At 42.1% G+C, this 17940-nt stretch overlaps 1 protein-coding gene across 2 annotated transcripts in view; it reads right to left on the bottom strand.

Moving 5' to 3' along the window:
* The window catches only part of DAB1 (DAB adaptor protein 1), a 334491-nt gene that overhangs the window by 73608 nt on the left and 242943 nt on the right, over positions 1 to 17940 (bottom strand). For both annotated transcript variants that reach the window (XM_040231048.1, XM_040231049.1), the window contains 3 exons: positions 2299 to 2430; positions 1550 to 1669; positions 1050 to 1088 (listed from right to left, as the gene is read on the bottom strand). In XM_040231048.1, coding sequence (XP_040086982.1) covers positions 1050 to 1088; positions 1550 to 1669; positions 2299 to 2430 — 291 coding nt within the window. The remainder of the gene's footprint in view (positions 1 to 1049; positions 1089 to 1549; positions 1670 to 2298; positions 2431 to 17940) is intronic.

Here is a 17940-nt window from a genome sequence, read left to right as displayed (position 1 = left end):
ACTGGGCCATTTCAAAAAGGACTATGTTCTTCACGGTCCAAGCCCATGAGCCAGGGGCTGAGCTCATACTATAGATGAATCCACACCCCTTGTATTCTAAGGCAAAGCCTGACATCAAATGAACCTTTGACTTTTATTTACACCCATGTTAGATACTTCTTCTCTTTCAAATTATTCAGATTCTATTAATTTCTTATCCACATTATTTTCTCTTCATCATAGCAGTGGCAGCTTTCGTGTGAAACTCTGCATTCTGTGAAACTACAGAATGCACGTGGGACACACATACATAGAACCCACGTGTGTCCCAGTTAGAAATGTACATTGCAGATTGTCTTTTATGTCCCGTAAGTCAAATGTTTGGCTGCTTTCTCTCCTTGGAAATAAGCACAGAGTGGGAGAGGCCTCCTCTCTCATCTGCATCTGTTAAAACAGAGCATACTTGAACCGAAGAGAAGCCATCTCTACCCACATTTAGGCTGCAACCTTGAAGAAAGTGCAGAGAAAGCTACGGGCAGGCACATCTGTGGGATCTCCTGTTCCCCCACTCACAAAAGCCCCTCTGGCATGAGCCAGGGAGTCAGGGGTGGCAGCCTGGACAACCAGGGGCCAGAGAGACTTCTCCTCACAGTCCTTTCCCCAGCTCACAAACCATCCTTTGGATGTGTGTTCAAATGTTGCCAAAATGTCAGTCCCCATCTCTGGTTCTTAACTCACTGAAGCCACCTCATTATTCAGTCTCTCTAATGAACTCAGAATATTCAGGGACTCTTGCAAACATTCAGCTCTGGGATCAAACTTACACAGATTGCTGAGAAGGCTGAAGCAGGGGCAAGAAGGGAGAAGCCTATTTCTAAATCCCATGCTACTGATGCTGGCCAAACTTCTGTTAGTTTTTATGGAAATTTGCTCCTGGAGGGCTTGGCAGGCCTCATCTTCAGAAATAATCTTGGTCCTTCTCCAGGCTCTGCAGCCAGTGGAGACAAAATGCCTATACCACAGGCCCAGGCCTTTCCTGACCCTCAACCCCGACTAGTTTCCAAAATTACCTGATATACAGGATCTTCAACGTCCTCTTCCAGAATTGTCTACAGCAGAGTGAGGGAAGGGAGGATGAAAAGCAGAGGATATAAAGCGAGAGATGTGAGACTGTACTCAGAAATTACAGGACAGTGAAGAAACCAGCTCTGGGTAGGAGAGGCTGGTGGGTTATTAAGGCAGAAAACTGGCAGGGAAAAAAAAAGAAAACCCTTGTAGCCGCTCCACCCCCACTGTTAACAAGAAGCAAATGCAATTGACTTTCCTTAGATCTCCTCCCCTGAAATCTTCCCCACTTTTAAGACTTCACTTTCTCTCATATGTCTAGAATCTCAGGGAATAGGGATCATTTCTAATGGCATGCATTTGGTGCCTGTAATTTACACAGGAACCTTTCATCTTTGTTTATTTCTACTTGGCAGCAGGAGGAGAAGCCTTGACTGTCAGTTTTCATATCTGTTTATTTTAAGCCCCTGCTGTCTCTGGTACCAGGATAAATTCACAGGTATACCTGATACACAGCTTGTTCACACTGCTTATCCTTTTGTGCCTTTTTTTCCAATTCTTCTCTTTGCTTCAATTCATAAATAAGTTGAAAGAGATCTCTCAAGTCCAGAATAACAGGTTCAGCCTGGAGTAAAAGGTGGTAAAGCACATGAATAAGGGGATGGTTACTTACTGAGCTGCAGCGACCAATTTTTGTTTTTGCTGGTTACAACCCACAGCCCTTCCTTTTTCTATTAAACTGAAAGCATTCCATCTTTAATTAATTCTACCTTGTTATATTGGTTTAGCAAATTGCATCTAGGCTAAAGTTCATTTCTTCAACTAATTATATTTGCAAATTCATAATAATCATAAGCATAAAAGGCACTGCTTTTATTTATTAGTAATTTCGAATACAATAAAATTAGGGTAGGCCTTATGCAAAACAGCTATTTGTTTTCTCTTATTTTCTTTTTAAATGAGGCTAGCAACACAAGGAAACTTATTTGTATACTGCGCCTCCATCCAGCTTAATCAGAAAGGAAAATAATTAGTCATTACGAAATACCCATTAGAAAAAGCAACAACAACACAACTGGATGGGCGTGAGCCTGTTTCTTTGCTCTGAGGCTGTTTATCTTTTCTAGATGGGAAGCTGAGTGTCAGCATCACTGAGTCACATGTCACAATCGGCCCCCGAAGACTAATGGTGTGACTGTGCTATCCCAGAAAAGGTACGAGGAAAAGCATCCTCCTTGGAAGGGGGCTACTCACCGCTTGGGCTGTTTTTATGGCCACAAATCTGTGATTCCCTTCCTTCCCGCAAACGTATCCGAAGGCCCGGTGATCTGTGATATCCTTTGCGATGTAGGAAATTTCGTGAACAGCATGATGATGCTGAAGGGCCTGTGAGAGACAAAAAGAAGAGCCTATTTCAGGGGACTTTCCCTCCGAGCTGTTGATCAATAAGAGATGTGTTTCTGCTATGTGTGAACAAGCCCAGAGGGCTTTGGAAAAGCTGTTTGGTCCAGATGGAAGGAAAAAAAGAGCTGTGCCTGCCCTTGAGAAATGGAGGCTTCCTTCCATGGTCTTGATGCTGTGACCAGAGAGATAAATAGGACTGTTCAGATGCTGAGTGAGCAGCTGTGATGGTGGCTCTTTCTTCCGCTTGCTGGGCCTCACTCCATGGTAGAGGCTCCTTCCACATCTTTCCTCATGACACAGCCCAGTCTAAGCTCTGCACTGATATTTAGTTCACTCATGTAACCAGGGCCTCTGCTTGTACTGCTGGACGGGGTACACTGTACAAAGACCAGGGGTGCCCTTTGCATTCAGAGAACCACAGATGTGCACGGTTATGCCAATCTTCCAACAGGTGGCAGTGATAAGACTGACCTGAGGATCAAACACCCTTCTTTGTTTTGTCCCAGGTCACCAACTGGGTTAGACCCATACCGCTGAGGTTTTTCGTGCGTTGGTCCCCTGTCTGCAAGACACCCACCTGCCTGAATTCTATTGCTCTTGAAAAGCCCATTTGAAATCACACCACCTTGTGAAATCCCCTGAACAAGGCTTGCCCTTTCTTTCCCTGCAGAGGAGATTCCTCCCTCTTCTGTGTTTCCCAGAACTTCAGTCTAGTGGTACTGGAACTCCCAAAGGATTTCTTACACACAGCTCCCTGGGCTCCTGCTTTCATGGATCTTCCTTCTCTGATACATTTTCCTAAATCCTGGTCTTCCACACCTGACTCTGTCTTCATCTTTGTCATCTAGTACCTAGTGCTGTGCCTGACCCACAGTTGTTGAACTAAACTGGGACTGCTGATCAGTAATTCAAACATCATTTGAAACTGACCTTCCTGCCCTTGTTAACTAAACTTCAACAAGCAATATCCACCATCCTATTAAGCGATGGTGATCTTTATAGTCATTTTTCTAGATTAAATGTACCTAAAATAATCCTCATTAAACAGTACTCTGTAAAGGTTTATATATGTATCTAGGCATTATATGATGTGTTTCAAGTCCTTACAAAGGACCTTTTCATTATACTGGGTGCTAAGAAGCTTGAATTCTAGCCACTATACGTGAACACAAGGCACTCACTGTATCTCTCTGGATCTCTGTTTATTCCTCTATTAAAAGACAACTCTGAACCAGACCAGTGGCTTCTAACCCAAAGTCTTGGATCTATAGGGATCATTAAAAATAAAAAAAAGAGGTCCCAGACAATTTTCAACATTTCAAAAAGCTAAACATAAATTTATAACTATTCCTAATAAGATGACTTCTTTTATTGTGCACACAAATAAAAATGCTGAGAATTATATCTGGTTACTGTTGTACCCCTTAGCTCACCTTGGAGCAGATTCTCTTTGGCAATCAGTGATGGATTCAAATAATCCAAATCGGAAAGTAAATGAGTATAAATGAATTTTACTGAACAAAGGCTCCTATGTTACTGAATCTGTGAAGGGAAGGAGAAATTTAACACGAGGAGAATTTGGTTATGAAAATATCGAGAACCACTGAAGTAGATTTTCCCGCAGGATTCCTTCCATCTTCCCAGATCCTTTAATCATCTAGATCTCACATCACACAGCCAGCCTCTCAGGACAGTGGCGCCTGCCTCTTATGATGACCACTACTTAGTTCTGGATTGCTGGCCCTGACCTTCAGAAATGTCCATTCCCGGCCTGTTGCCATCTTTTCAGGCTTCTGCCCTTAGGAATCATTTCTGCAATAGAATTTGCTGTTGCACCTTTACCTTCCAGAGGCCAGCCATTCGCTCACCTCTTCCTTACTCTTAAGATGCTCCCTGTGGGTTTCATGCCTGTCTAGGTTGTCCACTGTCAACTAGACATAAAGCATGGAGGGTGGTATCACTACTTGGTCACCCTAGCCCCTTAAGTGGCCATAAGACAACTTTATAATTTTAGTGGATTTTGACACAAAGTTGGGGAAGAAGCAAGTGTTTATTAGTAAAATGACCAGGATCCATTTGTTTCTGCTTTATTAAGAGGGCATATTTATCTAGCAGAGAAAAACTGCTCAGAAAGCAGTAGCTTTTCCATGGTGTTAATGATGTAAAATTGATGAGATTTATATTCACGAAACAAGGCGGTATTGATTTAGAGGCTTTTGTGAGCTTGAATGGGATACAGCAGAGAAAAGTGAGAGACAAAGGCATCCTCCTTCTCTTTCTTTCCTGCAAGTATTTCTTTCTCTGCATAATACAGTGAATGTTATCCACGTATCCTATTAAATCAAAGTTTGACGACAGTACTTTATTGATTGCCAAGTGGAATATTGCTCTAAAATTAAACCACGATTAGAAGTCTTCCTGGTGGAATTAGATTCAGAGATGATTGTGCAATGGTAAAATATCACCTACTATGCAAGACAGCAGATGGAGATGTTTTAATTTATCTGTGAATCCTCATTAAGTGTTTTAAAGTCAAAACATTTTTAATGCCTGATTATTTTTTTTTTTTAATGCCTGATTATACCTAATATTTCCTCACAAGGTGTAGCTGTGTGTGCGCATGAAGGGCTTAAAAATATTGTAACATTATCTTTTCCCATAGTTAATTTTATCATGTGTTAAAAAGGATTGCTCTGAAATTGGCTCAATCATTTGGAAACGAAGTCAGATAGGGATTATGTCTCCACTGTCTCCAACCTTAACCATGCAAACATCATAAAGATCCTTGGAAATACAAACATATTAGAATCCTTCTAATCCCATATCATCACATTCATCTTGGCAACTCAGAGGACATTGCAAATACTTGCTCACTGAGCCTCCAAATTGCTCCATGTCTTCAAGGAGGTTTTATCAGCACAAATCAAAGGCAGGTGGAGCCAGAGGAAATGTAAACATCATATAGTTTAACTGTGAGTTCATTCATGGAAGGACTGAGGGCCAGAAGGTGTTCTGCTGGACCAATACTTAATCCAGGCCCCACTCTCCCTACTCATAATGGAAAAGCATTGAATAAAGGAAACAAGGTCATTTAGAACCAAGGTCTCCTTTCCTTAGACTCTTGGCTCCATAGATCAACAACAAAACCATGATCCCTGATAAGTTAGGATGAGGAAGGGAAACTAAGGAAGGAGGTCAAACTGAGGGTGTTCTGGATTCCAGTAGATTGCTAAGGTCAGAAAGGGTCACCAGTCAGAAGGTCTGGGGTCAAGGCCAGCTATTAGGATCTCAAAGAAAAAGGTCAAGACCACCTGGTCTGGAGGGGCACTTTCAGGGGCTTGCCACTTGCAGTATCTGCTGAGCAGCCAAGGCCAGAAAGGGGAGGTGAAGTCCTTGGTAACAGAAAACACAAAAGACCATTTCATCCCAAGAGTGTTTCTGTGCGGAGTTTCAAGGCATCACATGTTCTGGAGATGCAGAGAATACTGGGCCAGAGGGAGAGGGAGAGAGTGGAAGAAAGGCAGGTGCTGGTGGCCCTTCTTCCACCCTTCCTTCAGAAAAGAGTTTTTGTCTTGGAAAAACATAATCTAGGTATTAGTGACTCAGTCATGTCCAACTCTTTGCAACCCCATGGACTGTAGCCCGCCAGGCTCCTCTGTCCATGAGATTCTCCAGGCAAGAATACTAGAGTGGGTAGCCATTTTCTTTCTCCAGGGGATCTTCCCAACCCAGGTATCAAACAAGAGTCTCCTGCATTGCAGGCAGATTCTTTACCATCTGAGCCACCGGGGAAGCCAAATCTAGGTGTTAAACCACTGCCGAAAAATCAAAGCAGATAATTTGGTTTTAAAAAGAGAGTTTTCCCGATTTTTCTGCTACCGCTTCATTTACTCCTATTCTGAACCCTCTCATTGTGGATGAGATTGTTGCTACAGAATTCCAAGGCCAATTCAGAGATCAGCCTTGCCAACCCAGTCTGACTTTCCTCCTAGGAATAAAAATAATCTGAAGGGGTCATCATCCCCTTTGGGCTCTGGACTTTCCCGTCTCTGTGCCATTATGTATGTTGTTTTCTCTGCTGACTGCCTCTTCTTACCCTAACCATGTTTCATCAACTCTACCTAACTATATTGTACCTATGCTTCAAGGCCTAGCTCCAACATCATGCTCATCTAGGGACCTTCCTAAACTCCCCTATTCCCTGTAATAATAATTCCCAACTCTAGAATTCACTGGGTTGTACTTTTTTTCTTCTATCTGGGATGCTCCAACCTTCTTAGTTTTGTTACACATTTGTCCATGCATATAGTTATTCACACTGTATAACTGTATTACTGAGTGCCTAATACTTTCTAGGTCTCATTCTAAGTGCTACATCTGCCCAAATGATTAAAACATGGTCCCTTCCTCAAGACCCTTGGCAGGCAAAGAATCTAACAATCACACTAAGACAAACTTGATATTAAAGGTGTTGTAAAGGAGCAGAGGGCTTCCCTGGTGGCTCAGAGGTTAAAGCGTTTGCCTGCAAGGCGGGAGACCCGGGTTCAATCCCTGGGTCAGGAAGATCCCCTGGAGAAGGAAAGGAGCAGAGGAGAAATGGGCAGGAGCATCAGGGAAGACTTGACAAAGGAGCTGACCTTGGACTCAGTCTCCAAGGATAAAGGGGAAATCCTTAGAAAACCAGAGAAAGGGCATTCTAGGCAGAAAGAATGAAGCAGGCAGATGCCTCTAGGTCCTGAAAAAAAATATCTGAAGAACACCTGTGCACATGTTTTTTCTCTACTTTGGGATGTTAACTCTTCAAAAAAAAAAAAAAAAGATAATGTCAGTTTTCTCCTCAGCCTTATCCTAGGTCCTAATACTGTTCCTTTTGAACAAGTGCTAACTAAAGTTTCCCTGGTGGCTCAGACAGTAAAACGTCTGCCTACAATGTGGGAGACCCGGGTTCAATCCCTGGGTTGGGAAGATCTCCTGGAGAAGGAAATGGCAACCCACTCCAGTATTCTTGCCTGGAAAATCCCATGGATGGTGGAAGCTGGTAGGCTACAGTCCATGGGGTCGCAAAGAGTCGGACACGACTGAGCAAATTCACAAGTAAGGTTTCGTGAATTAAAGAAGGAAAAAAGGGACTTCCCTGGTAGCTCAGTGGATAAGAATCTGCTTGCCAATGCATGGGAAATGGGTTCAATTCCTGATCTGGGAAGATTCCACATGCCTGTGCCCCGGAACTACTGAGTCAGCACTCTAGGGCCCATGAGCTGCATCTACGGAAGCTCGTGTGCCTAGAGCCTGCATTGTGCAACACGAGAAGCCTGCACACCACAACAAAGTGGTCCCCGCTGGCTGTAAGTAGAGAAAGCCTGCGCAAAAAAACAATGACGACCAGCACAGCCCAAAATAAATAAAGAAATAATTTTTAAAAAGAGAGAGAGAGAAAGGGGGAACCAAGCTATCCAAAGACATACAGTGCACAAGGTAGTCACTCAATAAATGCTCAATGACTGACTACATCAGGTTAATTCATGATATTTCACATAGGATTTATTCTGTAAACAGAGGGTTCCTTCTCTGATTACCATTTTTTTCTTAGCATTTCCATGAGCCATTTACCAATGTTTAAATGAAGTATCAAATTGTTTGCAGGGTTATTGTCTGACAGAATAAATTACGGAGAAGACTTAATTTGTAGTATGGTTCAATACAGCCAATTAAATACAGTATGGATTAGAAAGTCATCTGCTCAGACTTTACCATTAGCTTTTTTTAAAGAATAAATTCTAGCCTATTTAGCCTTCATATTATTATTGTGTGTGGGTATATGTGTGTATGAGAGGGTGTGGTTTCCCGAGGCTATCCTATTCACAGGAAAAATACCCACCAGGATTCAAGTGAGTTAACAAAAAAGCAAAACAAAAAAACAGATATGCAGATAGATACAGAATAAAAATAGATACATGAAAAATACACTACTTCACACTACAGGCAATTACAGTAGTTAAAATCTCACTAGACAAAGAGAGGCCCAGGCTCATTATAAAGGCCTTTCTCTTTTTCAACATATTTTTGGATGCATTTGCTATATGGCAGTGCCAGCAAGACTGGGAGGCAACCTCTGTACCAGCCCCCAGGAACCCCATTATCTGAGACTCAATGGAGCAGGTCAGAGTAAATTTTTCTCTAAGTTCCCATCCTGAAATCTTCTAGAATGTTTTACTCAAGGACAAGACCAGATTTCCAAAGATCCCAGACTCTAGCTAAAGAGGTAGCATGCTAACAGAGGAAAGAATGTTAACACTGAAGCCAGAGAGAACATAATTCAAATCCAAGCTGTATCATCGACTGCATAGCTTTGGGAATGTCTAACTTTCTGAGCCTTCTCTTTTTATAGTATACAAAGAATGATACAGAACCCAATAAATTGTTGAGAATATTAAATTGATTCATATAAAATATACCAGATACAAGTGAGATGCCACTTTTCTCCACCAGAATGAAAAAAAAAAAACAAAACGTAATACACAGTGTTAACAAAAGTGTGGGGAAACAGATACTTTCTTGGGCTACTGGATTTCATTAATATATGTATTAATACAATGGGACAAAGAGTGCCTCTCTCATGGTCCTGTTAGAAAGACTGAGGAGTTAGTCTGGTATATGTAAAGGGTTTGGAGCAGTGCAAGGCACGTACTGCAAGGGCTTTGTAAATGTTGGCCATTACGGTTATTTTTGTTACTTGTGGGAGTGTGACTTGGTGCAACTTTTCTGAAGGGCAGACTGGCTATCTCAAAGCATTAAAGATATGCATAAATTTTGACCTTATGATTCTTCTTGTAGGGATTCAAGTATCTATAAATAATGCAAGATGTGGTAAAAGACTTAGATATGAGATATTCTCTGCAGTGTTTAGAATAGTGAAAAGTTAGAAATGTCTGAAGTGTTGAGCATTAACTAACTGGTTGAAGTAACTGCATTTTGCTATAAGATGAAATAATATGCAGCTAGCCAAAAATCATCTTGGGAATGTATGTACTTTTTGCCGTGGAAATATATTTAAAACATCCTAATGAATGAAAAATAGCATATCACCAAATAGTATGCTCAGTATAATCCTGTTTCTGAAAAAAAAGTATGATTCTCCATATATGTATGTGTATAAAAAGTCTGGAAGTACATTCAACAAAATCTTAATAGGAGTTTTTCCTTTCAATGGTGAATTTACTAGTGATTTTAAAAACTGGACGTTTGTTCACTTATACTAATTTTTTTGCAAAAAAGTATTCTAATTTATACAAGTCACATAAAAATACTAAGCTTCCTGGACTTTACCACGTGGTACCATTCTTTAGTTTGCCATGTTGTATATATGGATATAAGGCCTCCCTGGTGGCTCAGTGGTAAGGAACCCACCTGCAACGCAGGAGGCTCGGGTTTGATCTTTGGGTTGGGAAGATCCCGTGGAGTAGGTAATGGCAACCCACTGCAGTATTCCTGACTAGGAAATCCCATGGACAGAGGAGCCTGGTGGGCTACAGTCCATGCTGTTGCAACAAGAGTCAAACAAGACTGAGCAACTAAACAACAACAATATAAAGACATAGATATTTCCACTCCAGAGTGGTAGCAACAATATTTTTCTCATCTTTATCCCCAAATCAGGTAAAGTGCCTGATAGATAGCAAGGATTTAGTACTTACATATTTTTATCATAGAAAAAGATACACAATTTTAATTTACATTTTAACATTATGAAGTGCATGGTTCTCTGACATTAAGTACATTCACACTGCTCTGCAACCATCACCGCCATCCATTTCCCAGAGTGACCATCCGTATCATGAAACACTAACTTCTCACTCTCCTTCTTACAGCCAACCTGGAAACCATGTTCTACTTTCTGTCGCTATGACTTTGTCAGTATCTATTTTTAAATGAATAATGTGAATGAATGAATCTGTCAGCAAAATCCTGAGTCCAAGTCTGTCCCTGAACCCCACCACCCCCACACACAAAACCCTACTGGCTCTACTTCTGTTTCTCTAACACTTTATTCTCTCAGCTGTTAAAATAAGGAGGTTGAATTCAATAAATACTCATGTCCTTTTCTGCTCTTGACACTTCTTCTGAAACTTTGTAACAAGACAACAGTTATAAAAGACAGCTTCTTCTCAGTAACTCTCTGAACATGTGTTATGAAAACAGCTCTGCAACCGTGTGAGTAAAGTTCTAGCCTAAAAATAGGGAGATGAACTAGTTAACTGGCTGAAAGCATTCCCAACCTATGATTTTGGCTTAAATTTGTCTAACAGGCAAAGTGGAGCCAGGTGTGCTGAATCAATTAGCAATCACCACAGTGACAAGGAAGCAGATTTCTGCTCAGGAGAAATAAAAACCACCTTCCACAGGAAAGCAGCTTCTGTATGAAGTACTAGTTTCCTAACACTGGGGTTCAATCAAAATCCAACATCCCATGACCTAGGATGTGCTATCACATAGTCACAGTTGGCGGAAAGGTGGACTAGCTATCCTCTCACATTCAGTTCACATTCATGCCTAAAGGCCCATCGGGACTAGGATACACTAGGCCCTGGAAATATGGAGATGAAGAAGATGCAGTCTGTGTTCTCAAAAGCTGGCAGTAAGTGTGCCTGCATAAGTCAGGGTGCTCCTCTTTTGCTTCACTCTCAGAGTACTCCGCATATCGTGTTGTCCTTCCCCATTTCAAAAAAAGCATGTCGTGTGATGAAAGGAGTTGGATCTCATCTATGTGGCCGTGGGCAAGTCACCTTACCTCACTGAGCCTCAGTTGCTTCATCTGTACAATGGGAATGATCCCTCCCTCAAAGGAATGTGAAGAAGATCACTTAATGTGTCTAGCAGAGTGTCTGATAGACAGTAAGGTTTTCATACTTTGGATCTTTCCTCAGACAACTGAGTTTAAGATCTAATTGCTATGTGACACAGTGTTCAGTCACCACGCATGGTTCCCACAGGTTAGGCCTTCCCTAGAGCTCCCCGGATAAGAATCTTGGAGTAACCAGAGGATGGTGAGAAAATCTGCTGGGAAATCAGGTCATCAGGAAGGAGAGAAGAGCTGAGAGAGAGAGAGAGCATCACACTTTATGATGCTATCTAACAGGCTGGATCCTACTATCCTGGGAAATTTAACCCTGCAGTTTCCAGTTACATAATCAGTGAATTCCTTTCATTGCTTAAGACTGAGGTGAGTTTCATATTACTCGCAATGAAAAGATTTCAGAATCAGTGATCATCATTATCCCTATCTTAGACCAAAGGAAGCAGGCTTAGCAAGAAGTGACTCGCCCAGGGAATATCAGGCTAACAGGAAATTTTAGCAAATTTCATTGTCACTCAAATCTACGCCTGGTTTATTGCTAGCAGTAATTCATGTTGGAATTCCAATTTTGAAAGTGCTTTGGTTATACTTTAAGATAAATATATATACAAATACAATGTTATTAGAAAGCAAGCTTTCCAGTGAAAGAAAAATTAGATCTATATATAGACTTTAAGAAATAAGCCAATAATTGTAATTTGAATTGGAAATATCAATATGAGCTCATCATTTAAAAACTATATTCTTAGCACTGTTTGCAGAAAGGGACTAGAAGCATGAGACCCCAGGAGCAATGAGCACACCTAAGGCAGCTGCTTATTAGCTAGATATCCGTTTATCTATTGATCTCTTAACCTATCTAAAGAGAAGGAGAATCAGGTAAAGCAAATATGGCAAAAGGTGAAATTTTCTGTGTGTTTGAAAATCTCAATGTGCTCCTTTCTCTATGTCCCATTCCCTTTTCCTCTCTCTGAGAACAGGAGAAATCAAGGCACTGAACACTTCAATGACTTAATTGAAAGTAGGCTGCAGACAAAAGGCCTTTATCAAGTCCACCTCAGGCAGCCATTGGTCCAAAACACAAGAGGTCGTTCAGCGCATTCAGAAGAGCTCAGTACAGAGCTGCCAGTTTCCTTTGTTCCTTTGTGCTTTCCCAAGGCCAGCATAAATAAACATCAGCCAGTTGTGGTTCTATTTGCAACAATATTTGTAAAAGTACAGGATGAATAAATATGAGAACAATTTATACTTTCAAAACTCTGGATGGGAAAATATCCCAAACTTGGAAGATTCTCCAAATATTCATACAGATTCAGATTTAACTTTCATTATATATTTTAAATATATAATGGCACAGACCCTCCCTCACAGTAGTCATCCAGAGAATGACTACTATGTGTTGAGCATCACGCCAGGTTCTCTACGTATGTAATCCTCATTTATTTCACTCAGCCAACAGCTTTACATGTTATTTATTTCCCCTCCTTTTACTGATGAGGTAAGTGAGACACAGAGAGGCTGAGGAACTCACTTCAGGTCACACTGCTGATAAGGTAGACCCTGGACCGACGCCAGGTATGGCTGGTAGCCTCTGTGCACTTGAATACAGTATCCAATGTATTTTAACTGCCTCTACTCTCGTTCTCCTAAAATTCGTGTTTTTATTTCTGTCTCTTTCTGCATGAAGGATCCTAATAACCATTGTAGGTGTTTAGTAATGTAACCAATGATTTCAACATTTCAGCTTATGGTGTAAAATTATTGTAGCAAGTAGGCAAATGAGTGTGAATGAATAGAAATGAAACAGCATGTTTTGCCACAAGTCACTGCAGAAACGAGGTCATTATATTTAATGGAAAATTACTTTTTGAGTTGTAACCAGCCTGAAATTAACCTCTGCCTTGGTCACAAAGAAGTCTTGAACGCCAGACAGAAACTTAGGAGAAAGTGATGTGACTAAAATGGAGCCAGTGGAAAGAACGCTGGATTAGGAGTGAGAAGGCTGGTGTTTTCATTTATATTAACAGACTGAGGTGAATAGCAGGTGGTGGTGGTGAATATGGCTTCTAAGATCCATTTTAGTTAGATACTTGCATGTTGAAGAAACACATGACTTTGGATAGACACAAGCCAGCACTTGAAATTCAAATCTATTCTGTACTACTTATGCCACCTTGGGCAAATTACTTAGCTTCTCTAAACTTTAGTACCTTCACCTGTAAGTCCACTTGTTTGGGGGGAAACTAAGTAAGATCCTGGTACCCTGCCTGGCACACTTAATAAATGGTAGTTCAAAGATTTTATTCTGTAAATTGTCTGTCATCATTACATGTTTAATGTAGCCTATCCAAACTCTTTAAGTTGAAGTCCTAAACTTTGGGACTTTATGACCTTATCTGGAAATACAGCAGATCCTTAAACAACAGGAGGATTAGGGACACTATGCCCCACTCTTCCCCACCCTGTGTGGTAGAAAGTCCACATATAACTTTACAGTCAGCCCTCTGTATTTGCAGTTCTGCATCCAACCACACACTGTGTGTACTGGAATATGTATCTGTTGCATACATCTGCATATAAGTGGACCTGTGCAATTCAAACCCATGTTATTAAAGGGTTAACTAAACAGTGACATGTTGGTGGTTTAGTTGCTAAATCATGTCTGACTCTTTGCAACCCTATGGACTGCAGCCCACCAGCCTCCTCTGTTCATGGGATTTCCCAAGCAAGAATTCTGGAGTGGGTTGTCACTTCCTTCTCCAGGGGATCTTCCCAACCCAGGATTGAACTCTCATCTCTTGTGTTTCCTGCTTGGCAGGCAGATTCTTTACCACTGTGCCATGTGCTAGAATAGGGTATGCCCCTAATCCAATATGACTAAGGCCCTTATAACAATTAAAAAAAAAAAAAAAAGAAATGTAGACACGGACACATGGACGATTGCCTTTCAAACCTGAAGGCACAGATCCATGTGTCCAAAAGTGCAGGAATACCCAGGACTGCCAACAAACCACCAGAACCGGGAGACTGGCACAGACCCTCCCTCACAGTGGTCAGAAGGACTCAACCTTGCCTAAACTTGATCTCGGACTTTTAGCCTCTACAACTATGAGCCAGCCAACTTCTGTTTAAACCCCTGGATTGTCATACTTTGTGACAGCAGCTCCAGGAAAGAAACACAACAATCGCCTTAATTTTATCTCCAGATCCCTTTGTTTGACGAGTTTACCAAAAGAATACCACAGTGAAACAATAAAATCTTTGGTTTCTAGCCCCATCTCTGCTCCCTCAGTGAGATTCAGTTTTCCCATCTGTAAAATGAGGGGCAAGATGGGCCCCTACCAGCTTTGCTCCGCTTGTCAATGCAGGACAGCAAAGCCTTTAGTCCTCCTATTTCTGCCAGACCTGGCGACTTGACTCAGACGCTGAGTGTGGTTGCAAGGCCATGCAATTTATAATAGTGTCTATCCAATTAGTTCCCATTTAGTGCTGCGTAGCGCTTCCCTGAATAAACACCACCAAACCACTGAGGCGGTGGGCTGAGCTGAGAACCAGGATCAACTGTTTCTTTTACACTAATTGGCCCCATGATTTGTTAGGCTGCTGCCTTGGAAAATGAACTGTCAGGAAAAGAAATTAGCACAAAATCGCCCCTTTCGTTAAAAAGCACCAAACACCATCCTGCAACTGTGTCCTCCAACTCACCTCAGGGTCTCAGGGGCAAAACTGACATGAAGTAATACCTTCCAACCCTTGGCCCTATTATTTTCTGATTAGAGATGAGAAAACTGAGGCTCACAGGGGCCCAGGGGTCCCCAACCTTCGGGATCTAACACCTGATGATCTGGGGTGGAGCTGATGTAATAATGTAAGAAATAAAATGCACAATAAATGTAATGTGCTTGAATCATACCAAAACCATTCCCCCACCCCCCGTCCATGGAAAAATTGTCTTACACGAAACTGGACCCTGGTGCCAAAAATGCTGGGGACCGCTCACTGGTAAGCCACTTGTACAGTCAATGTTCAGTCAATGGTGAAATTCAGAGCTGGTGCTGAAAGTAGGTGGGATGGCAGCAAACTCCACGCCCATTCTATCACATCAGAGTGCCTCCTGCAGGGCAGCAATCCGCAGGTTCTGCCTACCTCTCTACTCTCTTATCCTCACATCTCCTCCTTCGGGCCTCTGTCTCTACTGGACTCAAGAGAGAGCAGCACTCAAGTGAGGGCAGCTATCAGGAGGCTTGGCTTGGTCACTCTGCACTTCCTGCACCAAATACCACAGCCTGCTGGGCCAGCTCTGACTTATTTCCACAACTCAGCTCTAGTGACGGAGCATCTCCCCTGACTCTGTGGCAGGCACTGTGGGGGGAATACAGGGCAGAATCCTGGCCCTGGGGGAATCTCCTATCTCTGGGAAGATGGGGTGCTCGGTGCCTTTGTTTAATGGTTCCAAAGAAACCCACGCTCTTTCTTCCTAATACCTAGCACAGTCTGTAGTTATCCCTTCATGGGCATGATCACCTGGTTACCATCTGTATCTTCCATTGGTCTGTGAAGACTAGGGAAGCAGTCCTCGCGTCAGGCTCTGGTCATCTCTGCATCCCCAACACAGTGACTGACACTTAGTGGGTGCCCAGTCACAGTTTTTTGAGTGAATAAGAGAAAACTGTGTTCATGCCATAATAAAGGTATAAACAGGGTGGGAACAGAAGCCAGAATGGACTAGATTAGTAAGAGTTGACTAGCTACAAATTAGTGCTCCTGGGGGTGGTGGGGATTAAGATGTTCCATCCAGACTCCTAATGTATCCCTCCCCCACCACCCTTCCCCTTTTACAATCACAAATTTGTTTCTGAAGTCTGTGAGTCTGTTTCTGTTTTGTAAGTAAGTTCATTTGTATCAGTTTTTTAGATTCCACATATAAATCTAAATGCTACCTGTCATTGGAGTTTGGTGTTGACATATATAGATTGGTGTATATATAAAGTTCAGTTCAGTCACTCAGTCGTGTCCGACTTTTTGCGACCCCATGAATTGGAGTACGCCAGGCCTCCCTGTCCATCACCAACTCCCAGAGTTCACTCAGACTCACGTCCATCGAGTCAGTGATGCCATCCAGCCATCTCATCCTCGGTCGTCCCCTTCTCCTCCTGCCCCCAATCCCTCCCAGCATCAGAGTCTTTTCCAATGAGTCAACTCTCGCATGAGGTGGCCAAAGTACTGGAGCTTCAGCTTTAGCATCAGTCCTTCCAAAGAAATCCCAGGGCTGATCTCCTTCAGAATGGACTGGTTGAATCTCCTTGCAGTCCAAGGGACTCTCAAGAGTCTTATCCAACACCACAGTTCAAAAGCATCAATTCTTTGGCACTCAGCCTTCTTCACAGTCCAACTCTCACATCCATACATGACCACAGGAAAAACCACAGCCTTGACTAGACGGACCTTAGTTGGCAAAGTAATGTCTCTGCTTTTGAATATGCTATCTAGGTTGGTCATAACTTTTCTTCCAAGGAGTAAGCATCTTTTAATTTCATGGCTGCAGTCACCATCTGCAGTGATTTTGGAGCCCCCAAAAATAAAGTCTGACACTGTTTCCACTGTTTCCCCATCTATTTCCCATGAAGGGATAGGACCGGATGCCATGATCTTCGTTTTCTGAATGTTGAGCTTTAAGCCAACTTCTTCACTCTCCTCTTTCACTTTCATCAAGAGGCTTTTTAGCTCCTCTTCACTTTCTGCCATAAGGGTGGTGTCATCTGCATATCTGAGGTTATTGATATTTCTCCCAGCAATCTTGATTCCAGCTTATGTTTCTTCCAGTCCAGCATTTCTCATGATGTACTCTGCATTTAAGTTAAATAAGCAGGATGACAATATACAGCCTTGACCCACTCCTTTTCCTATTTGGAACCAGTCTGTTGTTAAAGTCGATAATCATCAAGGACCTACTGTATAGCACAGGGAACTCTATTCAATACTCTAATAATCTATATGGGAAAAGAATCTGAAGGAAGAATGGATATGTATGTGTATATATATATATAACTGAGTCATTTTGTTGTACACCTGAAACTAACACAGCATTGTAAACCAACTATACTCCAATATAAAATAAAAAGTTAAAAAAAAAAAAAGAACGATGTTCCATTTAAAGGCATACCAAAGAGACCTGATGGCATCAAACATCATATTACAGATAGGGAACTATAATCAGTTTGGGATGGTTAATCCATAAGGCTAGCAGAGAGTGGAGTGTGCTAAGATAGACTTGAGAGCAGGGAATGTAGGCTTTTGAAGGCCAGGTGAAAAAACTTACAAAAAGTGAAAATAAAGTCGCTCAGTCATATCCAACTCTTTGCAAACCTATCGACTGTAGCCTACCCAGCTCCTCCGTCCATGGGATTCTCCAAGCAAGAGTACTGGAGTGGGTTGCCATTTCCTTCCCTAGGGGATCTTCCTGACCCAGGGATCCAACCCGGGTCTCCTGCATGGCAGGCAGATGCCTTACCCTCTGAGCGACCAGAAAAGTGAAGTCGCTCAGTCGTGGCCAACTCTTTGCGACGCCATGGACTGTAGCCTATCAGGCTCCTCCGTCTATGGGATTTTCCAGGCAAGAGTGCTGGAGTGCATTGCCA

Source organism: Oryx dammah, unplaced genomic scaffold (assembly GCF_014754425.2).
Source record: "Oryx dammah isolate SB20612 unplaced genomic scaffold, SCBI_Odam_1.1 HiC_scaffold_28, whole genome shotgun sequence".
Lineage (NCBI taxonomy): Eukaryota > Metazoa > Chordata > Mammalia > Artiodactyla > Bovidae > Oryx > Oryx dammah.
The sequence above is the reverse complement of the archived record's forward strand: the minus strand, read 5'-3'. Positions and strand labels throughout refer to the sequence as shown.